This window comes from Microcebus murinus, chromosome 15 (genome assembly GCF_040939455.1).
Source record: "Microcebus murinus isolate Inina chromosome 15, M.murinus_Inina_mat1.0, whole genome shotgun sequence".
Taxonomy (NCBI): Eukaryota; Metazoa; Chordata; class Mammalia; order Primates; family Cheirogaleidae; genus Microcebus; species Microcebus murinus.
The window spans coordinates 35,959,437-35,986,539 of NC_134118.1; the positions used below are offsets into that span (position 1 = coordinate 35,959,437).

Genomic DNA, 27,103 nt, shown 5'->3' on the forward strand with positions numbered 1-27,103 from the left:
TTTCTAGTAGAAAGTTATCAAAAACTCAAAAAAAGAGTAGTTTTCATATCTGGGGACTACTTAACTATAAATTTGAGGAACACTGACTTTCTGTATTTTGTTTTTTAGTAGGAAATTTGCAAGGATGATGCAGTATACTGAGTATCAATCACTACTGGGAAATAGTAAAGCAGCCATTAGGGTTTTAAAGATTGCAGACTGAACTTCGTGCTAAAAAAAAAAAAAAAAAAAAAAAAAAAAAAAAAAAAATAAAGGTAATTTCCATGAATTTAGGTGTAGAGGTGTGTGTGTAAGACAGAAGCTTCAAACACAACCTTAGTAGTTAATATTTAAATGAAACTAAAAAATGTTATGTCATGGTTTTGATCTTTTGTAATGTATAATAACACTTATAGCCTGACTTGACTGAGGTGTGTGGAGTGCTTTACTGTCCTAAGCTGATGGGTACTGTGTGAATACAGCTATCATCTTGTTTCTGACCTACCAAAAAAGGTGAAGAACATCAGAATTTTATACTTTATTTAAAATTAATAAAATGAAACACAGTTACAAGTAAATGACAATTCAGTACATTTAGTTGAATATTATTTATAAATTTACATATTCACAAGCTCATAGATCCATCCTTCACCACCATCAAACATTTTAGTCTATGTAGTCAAAGTCTTCTGGAATTCCAAAATTTTTATCAATTTTATTTTCTTCAAGTCCAAATTTTCTTTTGGCCCAAGATTTTATTGCAAATATATTATCTATAAAGAAAATTGAGAAGTACTTTTGAGAATTAAAAACAAAATCATAAAACATTTCAAGTATAATTATCTTCCTTGTTCTATACTTTCTTCTATTAACTTTCAGAAGTATCAAAATAAAAAGAGTTTTCTGTATTTTCAGTTGTAATGGCAACTAATTATGGAAAAAAGATTATATTTTAAAACTATTTTGAATAAGTTAATAGACATCATATTTAAATATTCAGTAAGTTGACTGCTGCTAAAGAATATCTGACCTAAGAACAGTATTTAATACAAAGACAGGGACAGGTTAACGCTATCTTTTCTGCATTTCCACAGCAGAGGCTGGGACTATCACCTCAGGAATTGGAATTGCTCTTGTTCCCAAAGGGAACACATTTTCTCCAGACCCTTCTTCCTTTCCCACAGAGAGTAATGGCTTCCAGACAATCAGGCCTGTGTGAGGGAGAGGGGTAGGGAGGAGGGAAAGGGCGTCTCCTCTCTTAAGACTAAGACAGGAACAGAAGTGTCCTCAACATCCCCTAGGGGGAATTAAAATGCATTTTACCACTGAAAAAGTGTTGTATCTACTTAAGGGAATTTATCCCAAGGAAATAAAACAAATGTGTACAAAGATTTTTGGTCAAGGATCTTCACACCAGTGCAATAACAGAAAAAAATAAAAGCAATCTGAATGTCTGCTCATCAGGGAAATGTGCCTATGCACAGGCTGTGGGGATGCAGGACAATGGCAATGTGCCACCAGGGGCTGCACTTGGGGGGTTGAAATGACAGGGTTTTTTTTCCCCTTAATTTCATCTATTTCTTTCTTTTTTTTCTAAGAATCTTACACTGTCACCCTGCGTAGTGTGCCGTGGCATCATCATAGCTCACAGCAACCTCAAACTCCTGGACTCAAGCCATCCTCCTGTCTCAGCCTCTCTAGCAGCTTTGACTGCAGGTGGGTGCCACCAGACCCGGGTAATTTTCTATTTTTCCTAGGACAAGGTCTCACTATATTCCTCAGGCTGGTCTTGAACTCCTGACCTCAAGCGATCCTCCTGCTTCAGCCTCCAAAAATGCTAGAATTATAAGCATAAGCCACCATACCCAGCTATCTAGATACAGTTTAAGAACTTTTTTAAGTAAAAAGAAAGCAAACCTTAACTAATACCTTTATGATAACTTTTAGTTACAAGTTTTACTGATATTTTCTTTTTGTTTGTTGTAAAGACAAGTTTGTTGTAAAGACAAGATTCTGAGGTATAATTTGCTTTATCTCTTATCTCCATCTTTTCATAACACATGTTTATGTTGGAAGGAGTAAGTTGTAACTTCAAATGGAAATATGGTTCTTAATAGCTGTTTCTGCTGCTCTAAAAATATCTCCTTTCTACATGATTTTTAAAGTTCCAGGTTCTTTCACAGCTAATAACATAGGGGGTGGGGAGGAGTTGTTCCAACTGTTTTTCTAATCATAATTTTGGAAGTTTATCATCAACTGGAAAACATAAAAGGATTTTTTTAAGAGAAAAAGAAAAGAGGAGTATTTATGTGTCTAACATTGTACTGAAGGGCTTACAAACTATCTTATTTAAGTCTCCTAAAATGTGAGGTAGATATTATTTATCCACATTAAACAGATGAGGAAGCAGGTTCAGAGAAGTTCAAGAGGTCATATAGCAAGTTAGGAGCACAGCTTGGATTCCTTTCAAAGTCAAGTTCCTTCCACCACACACATGCTACCTGTTTCTACTGTTTGCTGAGCTTCTTTTTTGAGACCTACTGGGGGGAAATCACCTTGGACTTTGTCTTATTTTTCACCTAAAAATCTACTTGCTTCTGTTTTAGGACTGAAGTTTATATTTCTTAAACCTATACAATATCACTGCATTTATTATTTATTTATATTTTGTGGGACATATATTTCATTATTCTCTTTTCTTTAATGTTAGTTTGCTGTTTTTACCTTCCTCTGTTCTTATCACTAAAGCATTATATTATTTAGGAAATAACTTTGTAATAAATAAGGTTGCAATTTTACAAAAAATTTTACACAAAACTGAAGGCCAGTCATATTGATTTTATCAATCTACTTGATTCTAAAAGACTAGGAAAAAAATGACTCATTTAAATGATTAAATTTTTTTGTGAAAAACACAGAGGCCTGGATAGGGAGTCAGGGAAACCTGACTCAAAACTCCATTCTTCCAGTGACTAATCATCTTTGACTAAATGTAGTTACTTGAAGCTTTTTACATCTCCGTGTCAACTTAACCTTATCCATATTCTCCCACAGAAACATAATAAGGATGAGAAAATACATGTGAAGGCACTATAGATTCTTAACGGGGTGGAAAAATTCAATTACCATTGTTTTGTAATTAAGTATTGGAAAAATATCAGTGTAAATTTCTAACAGGTTTTAACAATAATAATACTTGTATATAATTCACAGCAATCACTATTTATTAACTTTCTCCTTAACCTTAAGCCACAAAGATAATGTCTTATTAATTCCTGTTTATATGGAGTATCTCTGGTGTACATCAGAAGGTATATCCTTTGACAAATGAATTTCGGAGGCATTTCTGAGCCTTCTCTGCAGGCTTGCAGAGAAGACATAATCATGTAGTGAGTGAGGGCTCAGACTCTGGAATCAGAAATGCTGGATTCTAATTCCTGGTCTACTGCCTAGCACATGTGTGGCCTTGGACTCCTGAGAGCCTTAGCTTTAGCTTCATCTTTTATTTTTTGCTTTTTTTTTTTTTTGAGACAGAGTCTCGTTTTATTGCCCAGGCTAGAGTGAGTGCCGTGGCGTCAGCCTAGCTCACAGCAACCTCAAACTCCTGGGCTCAAGCAATCCTTCTGCCTCAGCCTCCTGAGTAGCTGGGACTATAGGCATGTGCCACCATGCCCAGCTAATTTTTTCTATATATATTAGTTGGACAATTAATTTCTTTCTATTTATAGTAGAGACCAATCTGGCTCTTGCTTAGGGTGGTTTTGAACTCCTGACCTTGAGCAATCCGCCTGCCTTGGCCTTCCAGAGTAGGATTATAGGTGTGAGCCAGCTTCATCTTTTAAATTAGGGGTAATAATCCTATTATTATCCTCACATATCATATCATTAATTCCTCACAAGAGTACTGTGGAGATCAAATGAGAATGCACCGCAGACACCAATTACAAAATAACTGGCAGATAGTCGGCCCTCAACAAATGTTAACTATTATTATTAGCAAGAAGATAAATCTTTAGGATTTCATGAAATTCTTAAAGGTGTATCTTACATTAACATATATAAAAGTTAAGTCATTAGCCCAAGTGACTTATCTTGGGAAAAGCTGCACAATAGTTAATAGAAGCAATCATTGGTCTTACAAAAATATTTTATACTTTACAAAATGACTCATAATAAGATTATAAAAAAAACTGACCTGAAGCAACTGAAATGATTTAATATATAAAAACTTGAGTAATGCATATTATTTTCAGAAATGCTCTTTCTTTTTTTTAAATAATGTTAGCACAAAGATATCTGAATTTTACATTATAGTAGGTGTGGAAGAAGTTTAACTATAGTTTACCAGTGTTGTTATAATACATACCAGTCCATCTGTTAGCAGCTTCTTTGGCTACTTTATTTGCTTGACCTGAAAAAAATTATATATGTAAAACTTATACCTTTACATATTTACATATATAAAATTATCTTTGGCTACATTCAGATTTATGTCTTTTTCATATGAACAAAATTTTAATAAAATTTATATATATAAGATGGCTATGAAAAAAAGTTCAAATAGTGATATAACATTGATCTTATAAACCTGCTCAAATTCCCAAAAATTTTAGATAGGTGCAGTTATATTAGTCATTAATAGAAAGTCAATATAAACAATTTCCCTTTCCTAAATGTTCATCATCAGTGTACTTGCTCCTTTAAAGGCAACATAGAAGTTTAAATGAGATGTGTTTCTCAAAACAACTTACCATAACAAAATACGATAAAACAACTTAAATTTAATTGTAAGAATTTTACTGTACATTATTTAACTATAATAAGCCTGACCTTAAAAAATTTTTGTGGTAAGAAGGTAGCCCAACAGGAAGAAATATTTACTTTTTAGTTAATATTAATTAAAGGACAGGGTCTCACTCTTTCACTCAGGCTGGAGTACAGGGCAGAGAGTGATCGTAGTTCATTGTAGCCTCGAACTTATGAGTTTAAGTGATTCTCCCGCCTCTGCCTACCAAAGTGCTGAGTTTACAGGCATGACACATAATGCTATTAAATGTATCTGTATGTACATTATATCTTTCAAGTTCATTTATACAGCACATAACAATGCCATGATCAACTGGGCATAAATATTATTTATAATGATGGCCTTTTTGAAAATTGAAAGATAGTTTACATATCACAGAATTCACCACATAACAGTATATAATTGTTTTTTATTATATTCAGAAGTTGTATACAACCATCACCACTATCTAATTCAAGAACATTTTTTTCATCATTATTTTTTTCTGTCTGTTCCTCGGATTAGAAAATTTCAATTGAACTATCTTCAAGTTTATCAATTCTTTCTTCTGCCCACTCAAATCTGCTGTTAACCCCTCTGGTGAATTTTTCATTTCAGTTATTAAAGTTTTCAATTTTAGGATTTCTATTTGGTTCCTTTTTTTTTTTTTTTTTTTTTTTTGAGACAGAGTCTCGCTCCGTTGCCTGGGCTAGAGTGCTGTGCTATCAGCCTAGCTCACAGCAACCTCAAACTCCTGGGCTCAAGCAATCCTACTGTCTCAGACTCCCGTGCCTGTAGCTGAGACTACAGGCACGCGCCACCATGTCCAGCTAATGTTTTCTATATATTTTTAGTTGGCCAATTAATTTATTTTCTATTTTTAGTAGAGATGGGGTCTTGCTCTTGCTCAGGCTGGTTTCAAACTCTTGACCTTGAGCGATCCACCTGCCTCGGCCTTCCAGAGTGCTAGGATTACAGGTGTGAGCCACTGCACCAGGCCTATTTGGTTCCTTTTTAATAATTTCTATCTCTTTATTAATATTTTATATTTGGTGAAATAATATTCTTGGACCTTCTTTTAGTACTTTAGACATGGTGTCCTTTTGCTCTTTGAATATATTTAAATTAGCTGACTTAAAGTCTTTGTCTAGTTAGTCCAACATGTGGGCTTCCTCAGAAACAATTTCTAATGATTGTTTTTATTCCAGTGTGAGTCTTACTTTGTTTCTTTGCCATTATTAAGTAAAATCAGAGTTATTTGAACACAAGCACTGTGATACTGTGACAGTCAATCTGATAACCCAGACAACTACTAAGTGATTAACAGGCAGTGTTCACAGCATGGACATGCTGGACAAAGGGATGATTCACATCCCGGGGAGGATGGGATCTTATAATTTTTGGTAGCAAAACTGGACAGTTAAAATAGTATAATATAGCAACCCTGGAAATCATATTCTTCCCCCTCCCTAGAGTTTTTGCTTGTAGTTGTTGGCATTTGTTTATTAATTTTTCTGAACTAATTCTGTAAAGTCTGTGTTCTTTGTGGTGTGTGGCCACTGAAGTGTCTACTCAGTGTAGTGATCTGCTATTGATTAAACAGAGATTTCCTTAAACACATGGATTAAATCTCTTTGTGAAGAGGTTATCTTTGCCAAAGAGCTCAGCCAAGTCTTTGCTAAGGAGCTGTGTGTGTGCGCAAGTGCGCATGTGTGTTGGGGCATGCCTTCAACATTCATATAGGCAGTTTATAACTCTGCCTTTGTCTTTACTTCTTGCTTGCATAGAGCATCCAGGTCAGATAGATGTGGGAGCTTAGGGCCTTTTCAGGTCTTTACGGAGATTGTGAATAGCCCTACCATGTATGTAGCCTTCTAGATTTCCAGGAATATATTGCTTTTAAAAGAACCTATGGACATCTCCTTCAGTTTCTCCTTTTAAACTTTTTGATTAATCTACTGTTTGCCTCAACTGTTACTCATCACTTAAGACAGCTGTAAAGTTAGAACTCCTGCTTGTAATTGCTTTAAAAAAAATACTCCCCAGGGAGAAAATTATATTACTGGGCAACTCCAAGCCAGGTCAAAGACAATCCTTTCTATTGGTGTCTTTCAGGGAACCACCAGATACATAAATAATGACACGTCTTTGGGATTGAGGCACTTAATGAGCTCCAGCTGCATTCTGCTCCCTCTGACTATAGGAATGCAGAGCTGTTATCTTTCAAGGTTACTGCTCAGCTGCAGAGTAGGGATGAGAATAAGGCAAGTTAAAACACCACCAAAGCTCACTATTCTTCCGGAGGGTTAGCAATTTTTCTTGAATAGGCTCCTGAAAACCTTTAATTCATTTCCAAAGTTCTGAAAAAGTTGATTGTAACAATTTTTGTGAGTTCTTATGTAAAGGCAAGTTTTCAGAAGTCCTTACTCTACCTTTTCATGGTTATCCTTGCATTTATTCCTAAGAAAATTTCTTAAGTACGCCTAAGATCACTTACTTTCAAATATTTTTATGGGAATTTAGTTTCTACTACTTGTTTTATCTGGTTTTATTTGAATAGTGGTCAGCATAGCTAAAATTAAAATTTATTTTTAAGTGAATTATTGCTTTTATGTTACACTTCTTAGAAATTAGCAATTAATCTTGCTAATATTTGCTTAATGATATCAATAATTCAACTGTCATGATGAAATATAAATATTTCTTATAGGCATTAGTAAGAAAAAAGAGATAATATATAGCCACGCCTATATGAACAAATGGTTATGGCTATTATCAGAAAATTGCATCCCAAATAAACCATGACAGACTTAGAGATAACCTTGAGTGTTATAATATAGCTGCTATAGTCATGTTATTAACAACCAAATCCTATTAAAATCAATTTATGAAACCCATAATCCTTTAATCCAGTATAATCTGTTCTGCACTAACATGCTAGCTGAAATCCTATGAAACCACTCATTATCAAGAAGCACATTTGAAAAACAATAATTTTATTAAAAAGGAGATTTGGGAGAGTAGAAGTTAAAGTCTAAAAACATTCTCTCAATTTTGTGATTAGGAGATCACTGTCATCTACTACTTAAATATTTAAATTTCTTATTTATGTGGGTTTATAGTTTTCATCAAATTTGAAAAGCTGTCGCTTTTATTTCTTCAGATACTTTTCTGGCCCAGCAACCTTCCCTCCCCGCAAACACACTCCTTTGAGACTCTACACATATATTAGGTTGCTTAAAGTCCTATAGCTCATGGATGCCATTTTCATAAATATATTTTTGAGACAGAGTCTCACTTTGTTGCCCAGGCTAGAGTGAGTGCGTCAGCCTAGCTCACAGCAACCTCAAACTCCTGGGCTCAGGCAATCCTTCTGCCTCAGCCTCCCAAGTAGCTGGGACTACAGGCATGCGCCACCATGCCCAGCTAATTTTTTCTATATGTATGTTAGTTGGCCAATTAGTTTTCTAACTATTTATAGTAGAGATGGGGTCTCACTCTTGCTCAGGCTGGTTTCAAACTACTGACCTCGAGCAATCCGCCCACCTCGGCCTCCCAGAGTGCTAGGATTACAGGCGAGAGCCACCATGCCCGGCCCATTTTCATATTTTTTTAAGTTAGCTTTTTCTTTTATTTTGGATGATATCTATTGCTATGTCCTCAAATACACTAATTCTTTCTTCTGCAAAAGTAATCTTCTATTAATCCAACCTCGTGTATTTTTCATGCCAGACATTGTAGTTTTCATGTTGAAAGTTCAACTCGGGTCATTTTTCTTTTTATTCCTTTTATTTATTTATTTATTTTTTCCATTTTCAGTTGGCCAATTAACTTTTTTTTTTTTTTTTTTTTTTTTTTTTTTTAGTAGAGATGGGGTCTCGGCTCTTGCTCAGGCTGGTCTTGAACTTCTGAGCTCCAACGATCCACCCGCCTCGGCCTCCCAGAGAGCTAGGATTACAGGCGTGAGCCACAGCGCCCGGCCTTGGGTCATTTTTCTATATTCCATGTTTCTACTTAACTTTTTGAACATGAGGATTTTTTTTTTTTTTTTTTTTTGAGACAGTCTCACTCTGTTGCCCGGGCAAGTGCCGTGGCGTTAGCCTAGCTCACAGCAACCTCAAACTCCTGGGCTCAAGTAATCCTTCTGCCTTAGCCTCCTGAGTAGCTAGAACCACAGGGATGAACTATCACACTCAGCTAATTTTTTCTATTTTTAGTAGAGATGGTCTTGCTATTGCTCAGGCTGGTCTTGAACTCTTGAGCTCAAACGATCCTCTCACCTGCCTCCCAGTGTGCTAGGATTATAGGCGTGAGCCACCGCACTTGGCCAAGGAATTCAATTTTAATAGTAATCGTTTTAATGTTCTCATCTTCTGATTCTAATTTATGGGTTAGTTTTGATTCAATGATTATTCTGCTCATTATAAATTATGTTTTCCTACTTCTTTGCATACCTGGTAATATTTGCTTGTATGCCAAACATAAGAAATTTTGTTAGTTGCTAAATATTTTTTATTCTTATAAATATTCTTGAGCTTTGTTTGGGGATGTATGTAAGTTATTTGGCAATGGTCTGATGCTTTCAAGTCTTGATCTTATGATTTGTTAGGCAGGTCCAAGACAGAGCTTAGTCTAGGGCTAATTCTTCCCTCTATTGAGAAAAGACCCTCTTGAGTGCTCTATCTAATGCCCTGTGAATTATAAATTTTCCCAATATGGCTGGTAGGAACAAGCACTATTCCTGGTCCTTAGTGAGTGCCTGGCACTGTTCCTTCTATGCTTTCAGATGGTTCTTTCCCAGCCTTGGGCAGTTTCCTCAAATGGCTGTACTGAATATTTGATGGGGACCCTCTGTATATATCCAGAGTTCTCTTTCTGTACAATTCCCTCCTCTCTAGTAGGTACACTTTCCTGTGAACTCTAGTCATGCTGGTCTTCCTCTCAGTTTCGTCTCAACTCAGGGAATATGTAGGACTCTGTCTGGGTTCTCTTTTATTATGCTGAGGCTAGGAAACTCTCTCAACAAAATAAACTGGAACACTAATAAGGCTCACTTCATCTGTTTCCTTTCTCTAAGAATCACTGTCCTTTGTTCTCTGATGTCAAATATTTTGAAAACCACTGGTTTTTGTTTTTGTTATTTAAATCCAGTCCCTGTTACTCCATCTGTGCTGCATTTGAATAAAGTTTTATGTTTGCTGTTCTGAATCTTAAAGGGAAAGGAAACAGACATCTCTCTATAAAAGTATGAATTGAAGTTAGTCTAAAAATTCTTTTTACCAGTATATAAACACTTTGACAGTTTTTTTTTCCCTTATGACTGGAAATTTAGTGGCTTTCCATAGAAAAAGACATTTTACCCTCACATCTAAAATCCATTTATGGAATAATGTAATTATTCTATTATCTACTATCTATAAAATATGTTAAGTTTTCTATAATTAAAGTACTCCATAAAAATAGATAATATTCTTCAATGGAGTAAAAATTACACAAAGCCAGGAAGGAAGGACTTTTACCTTCTTATTTCCAAGTTGAAAATTAATATATCTAATAGAGTCACTATTGGCTGGGCGCGGTGGCTCACGCCTGTAATCCTAGCACTCTGGGAGGCTGAGGCAGGCAGATTGTTCGAGGTCAGGAGTTTGAAACCAGCCTGAGCAAGAGTGAGACCCTGTCTCTACTATAAATAGAAAGAAATTAACTGGCCAACTAATACATATAGAAAAAATTAGCCGGGCATGGTGGCACATGCCTGTAGTCCCAGCTACTTGGAAGGCTGAGGCAGAAGGATCGCTTGAGCCCAGGAGTTTGAGGTTGCTGTGAGCTAGGCTGACGCCATGGCACTCACTCTAGCCTGGGCAACAAAGTGAGACTCTGTCTCAAAAAAAAAAAAAAAAAAAAAAAATAGATTCACTATTACAAATTCTCCAGGATCCAATACAGACACATCTTTATGTGGCTGTATAAATAACTATTAAAAGATAACCCAGGTCTGATATTGATGAAGAATGATAGTCTAGTCTCTTTACTCCCTTAAAACTAGGAAACTTTATTTTTTCTTCTTACTCAGACTTCATATCTTGCATAATACTCATTCACATTGGCACCTTTTCCCTGAGTTGAGGTTCAGGAAATTAACATGGATAGAGAACTGAGTTGGGAAATAAGTTACCAAACTTTCAAATTCAAGGGTTAAGATGGAGAGCAGAATGCAGGCAACCAATATAAAATTTCAGTATAAAATTTTCAATAACTTCATAACTTTCTCCTCAACTGTGTTATTCCACTCTCCAGATAGTTCATCATCCTTTGTGTATCCTGCAACTTTTTTCTTTTTTGAGACAAGGTCTCATTCTGTTTCCTGGGCTAGAGTGCAGTGGCATTGTCATAGCTCACCATAGCAGCAACCAACTCCCAAGCTCAAGTGATCCTCCTGCCTCAGCCTCCTGAGTAGTTGGGAACTATAGGCACATGCCACCATGCCCAGGTAATTTAAAAAAATTTTTTGTAGAGACAGGGCCTCGGTATTGCCCAGGCTGGTCTCAAACTCCTGGCCTCAATTAATCCTCCCACTGTGGCTCCGCGAAATGCTAGGATTATAGGCGTGAGCCACAGCGCCTGGCCTTGAAACTTGACTTTAAGTTTGATTATTTTTCTAAGAGATGATGCACTTGCCAAAATTGCTGCTTGATTCAGATCTATAAGGAATGGCAATATCTTAACACTGCATACCTGGAATAAAAGTTTTCCTACTTTCTGAAACAGTCTGGCACAATTCTTTCTCCATGCTAATTTCCTGAACCTCAGTGTGATCTGCTGGCTTAGGATCACCATTAGTAGGTCAGAGTAGTTTAGTAAGCCTATATAAGAATTTTAGTCATTTTTGAGTCGATAGAAGTTATCAAAATTATGAAGAGGATTGGGAAGACACAACTAAAGGTGTTGTCAGTTAGAGTCACCTGCCCAAGGGAACAGCTGTGGCAGTACAATAGAGACCAGGGAGTGGAAAAGCTTAAGTCTTATTGGGTGTGGTTAAGAGTTGTAGGTCCTAGACATAAAAGAGAATGAAACAGATAAGCAAAGAGGTGGCACTCCAAGGAAAGAGTACAAGAATTACAAAAAACTGAAATCAGAAAGGAAGGCAAGTCACAGTAATAAATGAAGGATTGATTTGGTTACTGTGAAAACTCAGATTGTTCATGAACTTCTAGAAGGTACAGGCATGCTGATCCTGAAAATAAATCACCTAAAAGTATTAAACCTGGATAAAAAAAACTGTCCTTGAGATTCTCCTTCATGAGAAGCTGCTGTAGACAAGGTATACAATGTTTGATACCCTCTTGACCAAGCAGTCTGTGCTTCCATCTGAAGATGAATTATGAGCAGGCCTAGCTTACTATTAATAGTAGTAACCTCCTATCCTGTCTCCTGCTGCTGTGTGTGCTTGTGTCCATTAAGGGTCATCTGATATTTGTTAAAACTTTCAAACAGATGAAAATGATTAACTTTGTAGCAGTAGATATGGTTAGCACCTCTATAGGATGATGATAAATGAATCTGTGGACAGCATTAAAGAGCTAACATATCTCCCCAAATACTTAATTTACAGAGAAAAACTGGTTCAGGGAGTTCTTCTCCCTCTACCTCTCTTTGAAAATCACCCTGGGTAATCAGTGGACACAGGGCCACTACATAGCACCATCTAGGCTATGTACTGCATGTATGTGAAAAATGCTTCCTAGAGTTGCACAAAGCAGGCATGTGTTTCTAAACTGAAATTTGACTTTAGATTTACACTAACTGAACTGATTAAAATATTTTTTATTGTAAAGAATACCAGCAAGGACTAGGACAGCTTAATTGCAGTCAAACTATTCTCAGGTTAATTTTAAAGTACCAAATAGTTTCAATTGCTCTCAAAGCCTTCTAGCACAAAGTATATTATCAGTTCTCTAAAAGTTTCACTTGGTAAAGTTCTCTAAATAAAATCTAGGCTGAGACAGAAAAATATGAAGAAAGTTATCTTCCTAAGCAATTACTGCTGTGTTTTTATAATATATTCTTTAATCTCCTCAAATATTTAAATTTTTATCTTTATATACATATTAATATATACAAATTATTCCAAATAAAGTTTTGGGGACTCTGGTTTAAAAGTTGGGCAAAAAAATCATTGGTATAGGCCGGGCGCGGTGGCTCACGCCTGTAATCCTAGCACTCTGGGAGGCCGAGGCGGGCGGATTGCTCAAGGTCAGGAGTTCAAAACCAGCCTGAGCGAGACCCCGTCTCTACCATAAAAATAGAAAGAAATTAATTGGCCAACTAATATATATAATATAAAATCAGCCGGGCATGGTGGCTCGTGCCTGTAGTCCCAGCTACTCGGGAGGCTGAGGCAGGAGGACTGCTTGAGCCCAGGAGTCTGAGGTTGCTGTGAGTGAGGCTGACGCCACGGCACTCACTCTAGCCTGGGCAAGAAAGCGAGACTCTGTCTCAAAAAAAAAAAAAAAAAATCATTGGTATATTTAAAAGGTAATTCAATGCACAGACTGATTTTGTGCAGCTTGCAAAGTCTTCTATCTGTGGTATCATTTTTCCTAGAAGATAATGGTGGATTTCTTTAGAATCAAGGTTCTCAAGGGCTAAATTAGCTCCTTTCTGACTCCTCAGTTTCCTAAGCTTATATTTTATGTCTTTGGATCCTTCTATCCCATCCACCTTCCTTACTTTTGAAATGCTTGTAATTTTAAAGTTATCACTGTTCAATGTTTTAACATTAAGACTTCTTAATGGAAATAATGAAGCAATATTTTCCTATTATGTCACAAATACAAAGTGAGAGCACCCAGAGCAGAACACTATTTTAACTGGCATTACTTTATCATATACATGGAGAATGGTTACCAGGCAACTAGAAGTCTAAAGACTTTTTCATTATCAAAGTTAAAGACCCTAAAGTTGTGGCATAAACTTACGTATTTCTTCTACAACTTGCGGGTCACATTCTTTGTATTTTTCTACTTCTGCCTTTAGCTGTTCCCTTTGGTCTCGAAGTGAAGAAAGTTCTTTTGCTAGCCTAGTTCGCTCTTCCTGCATTCAAAATAAGTTTATGCACAATTAAGACAAACAAAACCCCATATGTTATAAGGTAATACATTTTATAAACACTTTCATTTTATTTCTCATAAATAATGTGTATTAGGCTTTTGACATTATTAAATATATACATATATATTCACAGTATAAAAACAAGTGAAATTCTCATCTTTCTCTGAAATCTCAAGCATTTTTTATATATACTGAATAATTAAATGTGAATTATGTAGAATGAGAATGGAATGCTCATAAATAAATGACAAGTTCTTGTTATGCCTGGATGAACTCTAAAATAACCATGTCATCATATGTGAGGGAAAAAAATTATGCTATTTTTTTGGGTAGTTTTATAAGATTATATATGCAAGTAATATTTTAGGGCAACATCAATTATCCTTAAAAGTATTCTAGACAATTTGTCAACTTTTAAGTATTGATCTTTAGAAATATTTAAATATATCAGAAATAATAGAATTATATTAATTGTATGTGCCTCCCACCACTTTATTTTAAAGGTAAACCAGAATAAAGCTTTTAAATATAATATGATCCCATAAACACCACTTGAAATTTCTAGCTGTAGCTCTCATTAACAGGTAGAAGTTGCAGTACTATAGGTATTCAATTCATATTTGTGAAACCTTAGAAATGAGTCCAAATAAAAATCAAATGCTGGCACAGATATGGTACAGAATTATAGGATAAATCTTGGGCAAAACCAAGTTCAAGTTGTCTAAACAGGACCTGTCTAAATTTCGTTGCTACCTTGTATTTTCGTATTTGCATTTTTCAGCATTTGCCTTTAGCTGTTCCTATTCGTTCTAAAGTGAAGAAAGTTCCTTTGCTAACATTTGTAGAAGATAATACATATACAGAGCAACATGCTCTGAAGCAGCATGGTCCAACATGACCCTGCAATGGTAGAAATGTTCTACATCTGCACTCTCCACTGTAAGAGCCACAAGCCACATATGGCTGTAGGGTACAGGAAATGTAGCTATTGTGACTGAGGAACTGAATTTAATTGTATAATAGTTAATTTTAATTTAAATGTAAACAGCTGCATATTGTTAGTGTACATCATATTAACACAGCTCAGGAGAAATTTAAAAATCACTAGAAAATAACAAGATGGTCATTATTTGCCATCTACACCCAAATTATATGTGCTTCAAAAGGAAAACGGAAGCTGGGCGTGGTGGCTCACGCTTGTAGTTCCAGCTACTTGGAAGGCTGAGGCAAGAGGACCACTTGAGCCCAGGAGTTCGAGGACAGCCTAGGCAACACAGTGCGACCCTCATCTTTAAAAAGGAAACCAAAAGGAAAAAAAGCTGATGAAGACAAGTGGTGAACATCTGTGTGAGTATAATGATAGCTCTCCAGACACCATGAATTAAAACTGTGTTATAGTTACTAGCACTGGGATCTTTGCCAAATTATTTAACCTTTTTGTGCCTCCAGTTCCTCAAATGTAAAATGGAGACAGGAGCTACCTCCTTGATTGTTGGTAGGATTCAGTGAATATATAGAATGCACTTAGAACAGTACTTGCCTGGTTCATAGCATGCAGAATATACATGTTAGCTATTTCTTTTTCTTCATCATCATTATCAGCAGCAGCAGCAGCAGCAGCAGCAGCACCATCATCATTATGAATAATATCTAGTCGACAGGGGCTAGGTATTTCTGCAAAGTCCTGCCTGGTAAGCTCAGGATGAGCACAAGAACTCATCTTTCTCAGGAGCCTTTCTCAATGAACTACTACACTCTTCTGATATCTGTGAGCACCAACTATGTTTGCTGGTAGGCTTTTTCTCCCCTAGTCGCACTGGTTCCAGTGAACTAAGTAACAGTCAGTAGACTGGCTGACAACTTCTGGACACGCATATGTCACCATTAGTTGAAATGCTTCTACAAGTTATTGCCAGTTAAAGAAAAGAGAAAATCAAATAAAGAAGTGGTAATTGCTACTGTCAACTGAAGAAGAAATTTAACAGCTTCATGTTATGCCCAGAATTTACCTTTCTTTGAATATTCTTCAAAAATTACCATTCTTCAATTCTTATATGTGACTGTGTTGACTATTCACATGAAAAAATATATGTGAAGTAACTTTAAAAGCATAAAGCCACCATAAACCTGTGATGTATTCCTTCTGCAATGTGATAGGTTTTCTAGTTGATTTCTTTCACAATCAGGTGATACAAATAGAAACCTAGATGGACTGCTTAGTGGTTCACATTGATCTTTAGTATTTTTTTTTTTTTTTTTTTTTTTTTTGAGACAGAGTCTTGCTTTGTCACCCAGGCTAGAGTGAGTGCCGTGGCGTCAGCCTAGCTCACAGCAACCTCAAACTCCTGGGCTCAAGCGATCCTGCTGTCTCAGCCTCCCAAGTAGCTGGGACTACAGGCATGAGCCACCATGCCCGGCTAATTTTTTCTATATATTAGTTGGCCAATTAGTTTCTTTCTATTTATAGTAGAGACGGGGGTCTCGCTCTTGCTCAGGCTGGTTTCGAACTCCCGACCTCGAGCGATCCGCCCGCCTCAGCCTCCCAGAGAGCTAGGATTACAGGCGTGAGCCACCACGCCCGGCCGATCTTCAGTATTTTTTAAAGTCATAAATCCATAGCTGAAATAATGATGAAACTAGAAAGTAATGTGATTTTTTTAAAAATGTCAAACCTAATACTTTAGAAACATTATACTTTTTAAAATAAAATAGGTCAATATTTATTTAAATAACTTAAAAATATTACAAGGCCACGAGGATACTATGTTGATGGTTTTCAGTTTGTTTTGTGCCAAAATTAAAAAAAAAAAGACTCAAAAATTTGTGTAAACATTTAGGGCTGGGTGCCGTGGCTCATGCCTGTAATCCTAGCACTTTTGGAGGCCGAGGCGGGCGGATTGCTCAAGGTCAGGAGTTTGAAACCAGCCTGAGCAAGGGCGAGATCCCGTTTCTACTAAAAATAGAAATAAATTAATTGGCCAACTAATATATATAGAAAAAATTAGCTGGGCATGGTGGCACATGCCTGTAGTCCCAGCTACTCGGGAGGCTGAGGCAGTAGGATCCCTTGAGCCCAGGAGTTTGAGGTTGCTGTGAGCTAGGCTGACGCCACGACACTCACTCTAGCTTGGGCAACAAAGCGAGCCTCTGTCTCAAAAAAATAATAATAATTTGTGTAAAATAAACATTTATATAGGCTTACCATGTACCACCAGGTCTTCTTCTAAGTGCTTTGCAAATATTAACTAGTTTAATCCGCACAGTAACCCTATTAAGTAAATTTTATTATTCTTCATTTTACAATTGAGAAAACTGAAAACAGAATTTAGGAGACTTTCAAACACAGGCAGTCTGGCTCCAGGGTGTATGCTTCTATGCTATTGTGCTATATGCAATAATAACAACAACAATAACAAAAATAATAAAATCTAGCTTCACAATTAGTGACCTCTACCATGTTCATGTCCTTTGCTATGATCCTCTTTTCTTCTGGTAGGAATGGCACCTTCCTCATAGGAAGCCCTGTGTCCTTACTCTTTTGTTTAGAATTGCCATTGTTAATGAATCTATATATAGACACAAACTTACCGTCTCTTGTCGACCAATTTTAGCTTTTTCAATGCTTTTCTGTAGGTTTGCATGCTTTTGGCTTCCCTCAGACAACTAGAGAATCAAAAACAAATAAAATGGCTTGCTAATATAAACTGTCTTGACATGTAGTTTATGAAGACAAAATGAAACTTGTCTTTGGTCTAGGTCAATGTCACAATAAAGTCAAAGACTACACTCGGAACTGATTTCTCTAATTTGAAGAAAACCAAGGACCATAAATCATTAGGGTAGACTGAAAAAACAGATTTAAAAAATATTTTCTTCTTATTCCATGAATAAAAATGAATAACATGCTTTCAATCTTTTCTACAGGCCGGGCGCGGTGGCTCACGCCTGTAATCCTAGCTCTCTGGGAGGCCGAGGCGGGCGGATTGCTCGAGGTCGGGAGTTCGAAACCAGCCTGAGCAAGAGCGAGACCCTGTCTCTACCATAAATAGAAAGAAACTAATTGGCCAACTAATATATATAGAAAAAATTAGCCGGGCATGGTGGCTCATGCCTGTAGTCCCAGCTACTTGGGAGGCTGAGGCAGGAGGATTGCTTGAGCCCAGGAGTTTGAGGTTGCTGTGAGCTAGGCTGACGCCATGGCACTCACTCTAGCCTAGGCAACAAAGCGAGACTCTGTCTCAAAAAAAAAAAAAAAAAAAAAAAAAAAAAATCTTTTCTACATAGTCTTTATTTATCAGGTTCCCACTCTGCCCCAAATAACTTGAGGTCTATTATTTAGTTAGAAATTGAATTTGAAAATTAAAAAAAATTGTCTTATATAAATTCTGTCTTCCAATTTGTTTCACTTCTTACTAAAGTCTTTTCAAAATACCCTAGACTATTTCTTGTAGACTTGTAGTATTTGTGACCTGTTTACTGTGAATAATGAATGTATCACTTATTATTCTTAAATAAAGTACTTTATGAGCAATTGCATATTTTACATACTATGTTCTTAGAGAAGGAAAAAATCTGTTGCCTGTTGCTGATTATAGGTATGTTTTAAATATTTAAAAAGTGATGAGTTTAAACATTTTACTCGGCTTAGAAAGTGGATACGTTATATGTGGAAATGGACTAAATAACACCAGCATAGAGACTGGAGATATGGAATATTCATTAGCATGCGGCTGGGCCCACACCAAAAAAGCACTGGTTAATTTCAGAACATTGCTTCCCAGTCTCCATTTTATTAATCTCACCTGGGTCTATGACTAAATAAATAATCACAGGAAATTCCCAATACTAAATTCTTTACCACATCTTTTGCTAGAAACTAATGAGAAATTTCAGACTTATTTGATTGAGGTCCTTCTTAAAATATATTTCACTCTTCCCTCCTTCAAGTTATAAACATTTAGAAAATAATTAATAAATAATTGTATTTAGATGCCCTTTTTTGCTTAAAATTCAGAAATACTATCTTCAAAAAGTTGGCAGTCCTACCCTGGTTTTGGGAAATCTTTCACTTCTCAATATGAATAAGGGGAACATTGTAAGCTTTCCTTTAATAGTTCTCTAGTCACTGATTCTAATCCATAGCATGAACAAGATCTGTTGGTAATGTCAAGCAGATATCACCACAAACCAGTTATACCTCTTCTTGAGAGTAATTATCTTCCTAAGTTAAAAAAACAAACAAACAAACCTGCTGTAGATTTAAGAGCCAAAATAAACTTTAAGACCCTAAATTTAGCAAGGAGATCTAGTTCTTTATGACAAGGGCTTCCATTTATAAAATAAAAACATTAAAAAAGTTAATATTTCACCCTGAAGGCCCCACCTGAAATAATTTTAAAATGTATATAACATTTAAATTCAAGAGTAGAGGATTTTTCCAATTAAAACACACACACATATATTAGCATTAACATTTTTCCATTAAAATGTCTTAAAAATAATCAGATAGGTAGATATTCAAAAATTTATATAAAATAAGCCAATAAAGGATATATAGCCTTAATTATGTTACTGAAGTTGCAGTTACTCTATGTCAGTTTGTAATTATTTACAACTTAAAAGCATTTGAAAGAGAGCTAATACACAAATTCCCTAACTCTGAAAATAATCTTACACATTTTAAATGTGGAGCACTAAATTCAGGATTTGTCATTTTAAGTATCTTCATAATGGAGAGTGGCACAATCTAAATGATGTTATCAAAGGAAAAGCTTCTGCTAATTATTCTAAATACTGAAACAATTTGGTTCAACTCAACAGTGAAGGATTCTTGGCTCACTGCTTAGCTCTTAAAATCTCAACTACTGGGAATGATGAAAGCAACTCTGAAGTTGCCCCAGCTATCAGTTTTTCATCTGCACAACTATTGGAAGCACTGCTGCTGTAGTTTCTAACATGCACTTGGAAGTAAACCAAACTCAGGCAGGCCCTGAAGTGATAAAAGACAACATTTTTAGCCACTGTATACATATTATCTGAACCAGTAGTTCTCAAACTTTAGCACGTATCAGAATAACCCAAAGGGCTTGTTAAGACACACGTTGCTGGGCCTCACCTCACTCTGCATAGCAGGTCTGGGGTGGGGCCCAGGAATTTGCATTTCTAACATGTTCCCAGGTGATGCAGGTACTGCTGTTTGGGAGGCACCACACTTTTGAGAACTACTGATCCCAACAAAAACCTGTTTTCTTGCAGCAACAAACTCAACTAAAATATATAGGTTATTAATATATGGAAAAATACTATCTAGTTCATAAGCAAAAATTAATTACTGCTAAATATTATAGCCTGAACTAGAAACAAAGTATCTTAATATTTATCTTTAAAAGAAATACAAAAGTCCACATTTATAAACATAGAAAAAGGGGTGATACACTGTATTTATAAAAGGTATTCACCATAGGCCAGTGCGGTGGCTCATGCCTGTAATCCCAGCACTCTGGGAGGCCGAGGCAGGCTGATTGCTCGAGGTCAGGAGTTCGAAACTAGCCTAAGCAAGAATGAGACCCCGTCTCTACTATAAATAGAAAAATTAATTGGCCAACTAATATATATAGAAACAGCACTCACTTTAGCTTGGGTAACAAAGTGAGACTGTCTCAAAAAAAAAAAAAAGGTATTCACCATAGGATTCCTTTAAAGAGCAAACTTTTTTGGCACATTTCTATAATATAAAACCAGAACCAACTATATACTATAACAAATCTACTTCTAAATTTCACTAAAGCAAATAATAATTTTTAAAAACCCAATAACTCAGAACAAAACTGCAGCTGCAACAATAAAAACTACTTATAATTTGTAAAAACAGTATTTCATCTTTAGATTTGAGGATCTGACACAAGGCTTCTCTTTAAATGCATTCCAGGCCACCTATACAGACACTCAGGGTTGAGAAACATAATGCCAACGTTTTCCAAAGGGCTAATTCACTGCCTGGAGGAATTGCCTATTCATAAGAAACAGAAAGATTGATTCAAGCTAGCTGCACTGGAATTCTGATTTGTTCTTTTTTAGAAATAAAGTTCAAACCATTAAAGGAGGAATATAGAGGTTTTCCTAAGTGGGAAAGATCGCCAAGGAACAGGGAATGAGGAAGAGATAACATCAAGAGCAACCAGCTCAGCCTATTGCTTTATCAAAATTCATGTACTGTGCTGTGGAAAAATCAGTTTTATATTTTTTGTGTATGCTTAAAAAAGAAAAAAAACAGAGCCAGTATGATTTACTTTAAAATTTTTAATAAAGGTGATATTCCATTTAAGAATTGCTTATAAGGAACCAGTGAATACCCAAAACTTATATTTACATATAAAGATGAAAGCAATGTAATTATTTTGTCTCAACAGAGAAATATTTAGTATTTCATGGTATGGATGTGTCATAATTATTCAGACAAAGAAAATGTTTTCAGAGAATTTTTAATGTCACTGAAAAATTCTCACAGAATAAAATTTAGTTTTTAAAAAGCTGGAAACAAAACTGCAATACACTGAAAGCCAATAAGGCAATCTATGACCAAAACAAACAAACACCACTGCAAGAAAATGCACAACATTTAAGTAATGGTTATTTCTGTGTTGTGCAACATACTTTTAAGTTTTCTATATAATGAGCATATATAACTATTTAAAAAATTCTTTTCCTGTTAAAAGTAATATAAGAATATATTCTCAAAAGATTAAAATATGAGCACATTCTTGTTTTAAAAGACTCAAACAGGCCTGTAATCCCAGTGTTGGGAGGCCAAGGCAGGAGGATCGCTTGAGCCCAGGAGTTCAAGGCTGCAGTGAGTTAACAGCGTGGGCAATGGAGCAAAACCTTGTCTCAAAAAAGAAAACAACTCAAACAATGTGGGAGTATTTAAGCAAAATCCCCTTTTGCCTCTCTACTTCTGTGCTATCCTCACAGCCCCTCCCCAGAGGTGACCCCTGTAAAGCCTAGTGTGTATCCTTGTTGTCCTATTTCCTTGTTTTGCACTCAGATATAGATCAACAGACATAACATTTCAAAAGGAATACTTTTTATCCTTTATTCTTATTCTTGCCACTTGCTATTTTCAGAGAAATTTCCATGTCTGCATATACAAGTAGGTCTACTTAATTCTTTATTTCTTCTTTTAGTCTGCCTTATTTAAAAACAAAAACAAAAAACTTCATCTATATTTGAATGCAAAGCAAGGAAACTTTTAATGTTATCTTTCAATGTACAAGTTTTAATTTCTTATGCAAACACATCAGTCTTTTCCTTTATGGCTTCTAGGTTCTACATCTTGCTTAGAAAAGTTTCTCTCATCCTAATCTTATACAAATTCTTTCTCTTACTTATAGAATATTCTTTTGCTTTTTAAAAGACCTGTGGCTTATTTTGGAGATGGTATGAGACAGGGCTCTGACTTCAATGGATATCTAGTATCCCTACGATCCACTGAATAGTTTGTCCTTTCTCCACTGAATTGATAAGGATATATAGCATCTTCATTATAAAGTAAGCAAATATACATGGGCCTGCTATGGCTTTCCTAAACTGCTCCACTTATCTATTTCTATACCAACACCAAGTGTTAATTACTATAGCATTACATTTGTTTTGATATCTGATAGGTAAAATCCCACCTCATCATTTTTCCTTTTTAATATTTTTTTGGTCCATTTGTGCAGTTTCTTTACCACAAAAACTTAAGAATCGACCATAAAAATCTAGGAGGATTTTGGTTACCATTATATCAACTATATAGACAGTAACTGACATTTTCATAATTGAGTTTTTTTATTCATGAGTATGTTGCTCCATTAACTTAGGAGTTCTTTCATGTACTTTGGTAGAATTTTGTAGTTTTTCTCATGTATGTCTTGCCCATTTCTTATTAGGGTTTTGGTGCTTCTGAGGCACAGGCAATGGCCCCAGGACTAAGTTTATCACTATATGAAATGCTCTTTGCCACAATGGTTGATTTCAAGTATTACTGAATCAGAATAAAGTCAAAAGTCTTTTGTTCAGTGGTTGTGGGAAACAATTTTCCTCGCCCTCTGGATTCTACACTATATAGCCACAAGGAAGCAAACAGCTCAAATTACTGCTGGTAGCCATTTTGGAACCCAGAAGAAAGACAACCCAAGGACATAGCATCATGTAAAAGACAAAATCAGGAGAAATGGAGTCTTGACTAAATGATGCCCAAAGCATGCTCTACTTTTGAAAATTTTTCATTTAAATGAAACATTAGGCCAGGTATGGTGGTTCACACCTGTAATCTCAGCACTTTGGGAGGCTGAGGTGGGAAGATTGCTTGAGCCCAGTAGTTCAAGGGTGCAGGGAGCTATGACTGTGCCATTGCACCCTAGCCTGGGTGATAGTATGAGGCACCGTCTCTAAAAAAATAAATAAATAAGCCATTAAATCAATTTCCCCTCTACTATCTAAGCAAAGTAAACTTGGGTTTTCTGCCATTACCACAGTAAATATTTTAACTGTTACAATACATAATGCTTTAACAATAATCTTTTTCATATAGTGTAGGCCAGCTATGAAAGCTGTGAAAAATTTTGGGAGACATCAAATTTAAAACATTCTTATTCTTTTATTTTGGAATATAGAACTAAGTCTCCAAGGATAAGAATCAATGTATTACTTTAGTAATACATGCCAGGAAAGCTTTTCATTAAATAAGCATTTATGAAGTACCCATTACATATACAGTTACAGCATTATTGACTCAAATCTTTTCACTAGTTAATATAGTTGAGTAATGAATAACTCAAGATAGTGCTTTGCATGTAATAAGTACTGTCTGTTTGTTGAATATCTTTGTTTCCTTTTTGTTTTGGTGTTGAGGCAGAGTCTCGCTCTATCACCCTAGGTAGAGTGTAGTGTTGTCACTGTAGCTCACTGTAACTTCTATTTCCTGGACTTAAGAGATCCTAGGCAGGTGCCACAACACATGGCTAATTTTTCTATTTTTAGTAGAGATGGTGTCTCACTCTTGCTTAGGCTGGTCTTGAATGTCTGAGCTCAAGCAATCCTCCTGCCTCGGCCTCCCAGAGTGCTAGGATTATAGGTCTGGCCTGTTTGTTGAATATCTTTGAATTACGTTATTTTTCCTGACTGGGCGTGGTGGCTCATGCCTGTAATCCTAGCACTCTGGGAGGCCAAGCTGGGTGGATTATTTGAGCTCAGGAGTTCAAGACCAGCCTGAGCAAGAGCGAGACCCTGTCTTTACTAAAAATAGAAAGAAATTAATTGGCCAACTGAAAATATATAGAAAAAATCACCCGGGCCTGGTGGTGCATGCCTGTAGTCCCAGCTACTCGGGAGGCTGAAGCAGAATCGCTTGAGCCCAGCAGTTTGAGATTGCTATGAGCTAAGCTGATGCCACAGCACTCTAGCCTGGGCAACGGACTGAGACTTTGCCTCAAAAAAAAAAAAAAGTTATTTTTCCTTAAGCTATAAGACACTACTCACTAAAAGAAAACACTCTCTAAAGCTAGTTAAAAATATAGCATATTAATATTTCACTTAACCAGAAGATCAAATTTCCAACAATCCAATACTGAGGAACACATTAAGAACCTAGAAACAAGAAAAGTAATCCAGAAATCCTAAATAATGAATATAGAAAAAATGTGAAAATCTCATCAAGAAAGTGACATGAAAGGAAAGTGAAGCCACTTAATAATGCATGCTTGAGACATACACATAAAATAACACCTGCTGAAGATGAAATCACAATCAAGAATTAAAGTATGAAGAAATTATCAGTTCACAAGTGTTAGTTAACTGTTCACAACAAACAACAGATTAGTAGCAGATATATTAGCAACACCAGATATATTAGCAATAAGATTTAATAAGATTAAAGTAATAAAAGTAGAAGTAGAAACTAAAAAAAATACAAGAAGGAAAAAGCAGGCAGATTTTAAAATGAACTAATTTTAACTTCTAGGAAGAGATAAAAAATATTAAAAAGTAGTTAAAAGATATGGAAGATCCAACAGAAACCTAACAGTGAGTGTCAGGACAATGAACTTAGAAGTTTTGACTATAGTCAGACAAAACCTTATTTAGAATCCAGTTAGAAATCATTCAGATATTTTGAAAGTCAAAGACATGTAAAAATCTAACTGATGCAGTGAAGGAAGTTAGATTTAAGCTTATAAAGATTACAGACTCTTCGGGCATGAGAAATGGGTTCTAATATGACAAATCCAGAGATGAGGGCTAAGTAGCTGAAGCTACTAATTGTCCATCAATATCCATTCTTTCTTAGTAACAGGATTCCAGACAAAAGGCCTAGCTAAAAAAACAAAAACAAAAAACTCTGTATTTCTATGCCTACTTCAAATCAGGTATAGCCATATGATTAAGTTTTGTCCAATGAGATGGACTCAGATGTTGTTGGAAATGGATGTTCCCTTTGCCCTTCCCTTCCTCCTTTCTGCTACTTGTTAATATGGACATGATGGCTGCAGCTTCACATTAGATAATGAGACAATATCTAACGAGGCTCGAGTTCCCACTGACTAGCCTCACCCAGATGATCCACCTCCAGCCTTCTTTTATATGAGAGGGAACTAAATTCTTACATGTTTAAGCCACTGATGTTTTGGGTTCTGTATAAAGACAAACCTAATTCTGACATAGTGACCAATGCCCATGTATGGAGTCCCTGTTATTGTGAAAATAAACAGGAGTCATTGTGTCTGTAAGAGCAGTGGGCAAGAACACATCCTAGGCCAGACACAGTGGCTCACGCCTATAATCCTCCCTCTGGGAGGCCAAGGCAGGTGGATCGCTCAAGGTCAGGAGTTTGAAACCAGCCTGAGCAAGAGCGAGACCCCATCTCTACTAAAAATAGAAAGAAATGAATTGGACAACTAAAAATATATAGAAAAAATTAGCTGGGCATGGTGGCACATGCCTGTAGTCCCAGCTAATTGGGAGGCTGAGGCAGAAGGATTGCTTAAGCACAGGAATTTGAGGTAGCTGTGAGCTAGGCTGATGTTACGGCACTCTAGGCAGGGAACAGAGTAAGACTGTTTCAAAAAACAAACAAACAAACAAACAAAACACATCCTAGATAGGGAATCACTGTTAAGAAACCCAATACCCATCTAATAAGGTAAACCCAAAATCTACTTGGAAGGGCAACCCTAAAATTACTTAGAATGACAAAATTGTTTCTTTAATAAGTAAATTTTTTAATCAAGAGGAGATTTAGAATTAAGTATAAAGATGTACAGACTTGTAATACTAATGTTTTTGTGGTATTAACTTATATATATTTTGTATTATACTCATGAATAAAACCATAAAAGCAACTTAATACTTCTCCCCAACTACTATTTAAAAACAGCTCAGTGAGGGAAATACTTCCCATGCTACTGGATGAATAGTTGGAAGTCCTGTGACTTCTTTGATCACTCTTAGTTGATCAAGATCTACCATTACTATAAGTTGTCAAGTCTAGCCTTGGTTCAGAAATTATAATGTCTAACATAGTAACTGACACTTCAAATCTTGGTTTAAAGATAAACTAGCCAGGTGTGGTGGAGCATGCCTGCAGTACTAGCTACTCAGGAGGCCGAGGCAGGAGGATTGCTCGAGTCCAGGAGTTCAAGTCTGTATTACACTATGACTGGGCTTGTGAATAGCCACTGCACTCCAGCCTGGACACCAGAGCAAGGCCTGTTTCTTAAAAAAAAAAAAAGGGTGGTGGTGGGGGCAGGGGGAAGACTTCTTTCCCTTTCAGCAACAGCTGACTATAGATGGATCTTCTGCTAGGGAGGGCACAGAGTTCTTTTCTCTTTCCTGGTCTAGAGTTTCTGTTCTTCCTTCAGTCCACTGACTGCAATTTCTGTTTCCTGTCCCTCACCCTCACCAAGACCTGGAGTAGGGGAAAGAGAAGAGGTAAAAATGATAGGAAATATACTTAACAGGTACTCTAGTTAAGATGCCTCAGTGTTCTCCAGGTGAACATCAACAGATGTTCAAGCTGAACCTTTTATGGTTATAGTTCTGGGTTCTTTGCAGGCTTCCCCATGGGGTCTCCTCTATTGCAATCCCTGTGATGCAGAAGACACATTCTATTCTTCTGGCTCCTACACAACATTCCACTTCTCACTATCACCCTTTCCCAGCTTGTCCCTCCAACTCCTTCCAGTCTAGTTT

General features: G+C 36.2%; 1 protein-coding gene across 4 annotated transcripts in view; it reads right to left on the reverse strand.

Annotated features, from left to right (window-relative positions):
* Window positions 1-502: 502 nt before the first annotated feature.
* Window positions 503-27,103, reverse strand: part of MND1 (meiotic nuclear divisions 1) — a 57,767-nt gene continuing 31,166 nt past the window's right edge. For all 4 annotated transcript variants that reach the window (XM_012783658.2, XM_076010572.1, XM_076010571.1 and 1 more), the window contains 4 exons: window positions 17,465-17,539; window positions 13,744-13,858; window positions 4,346-4,390; window positions 503-752 (listed from right to left, as the gene is read on the reverse strand). In XM_012783658.2, coding sequence (XP_012639112.1) covers window positions 646-752; window positions 4,346-4,390; window positions 13,744-13,858; window positions 17,465-17,539 — 342 coding nt within the window. In that variant the 3' untranslated portion in view covers window positions 503-645. The remainder of the gene's footprint in view (window positions 753-4,345; window positions 4,391-13,743; window positions 13,859-17,464; window positions 17,540-27,103) is intronic.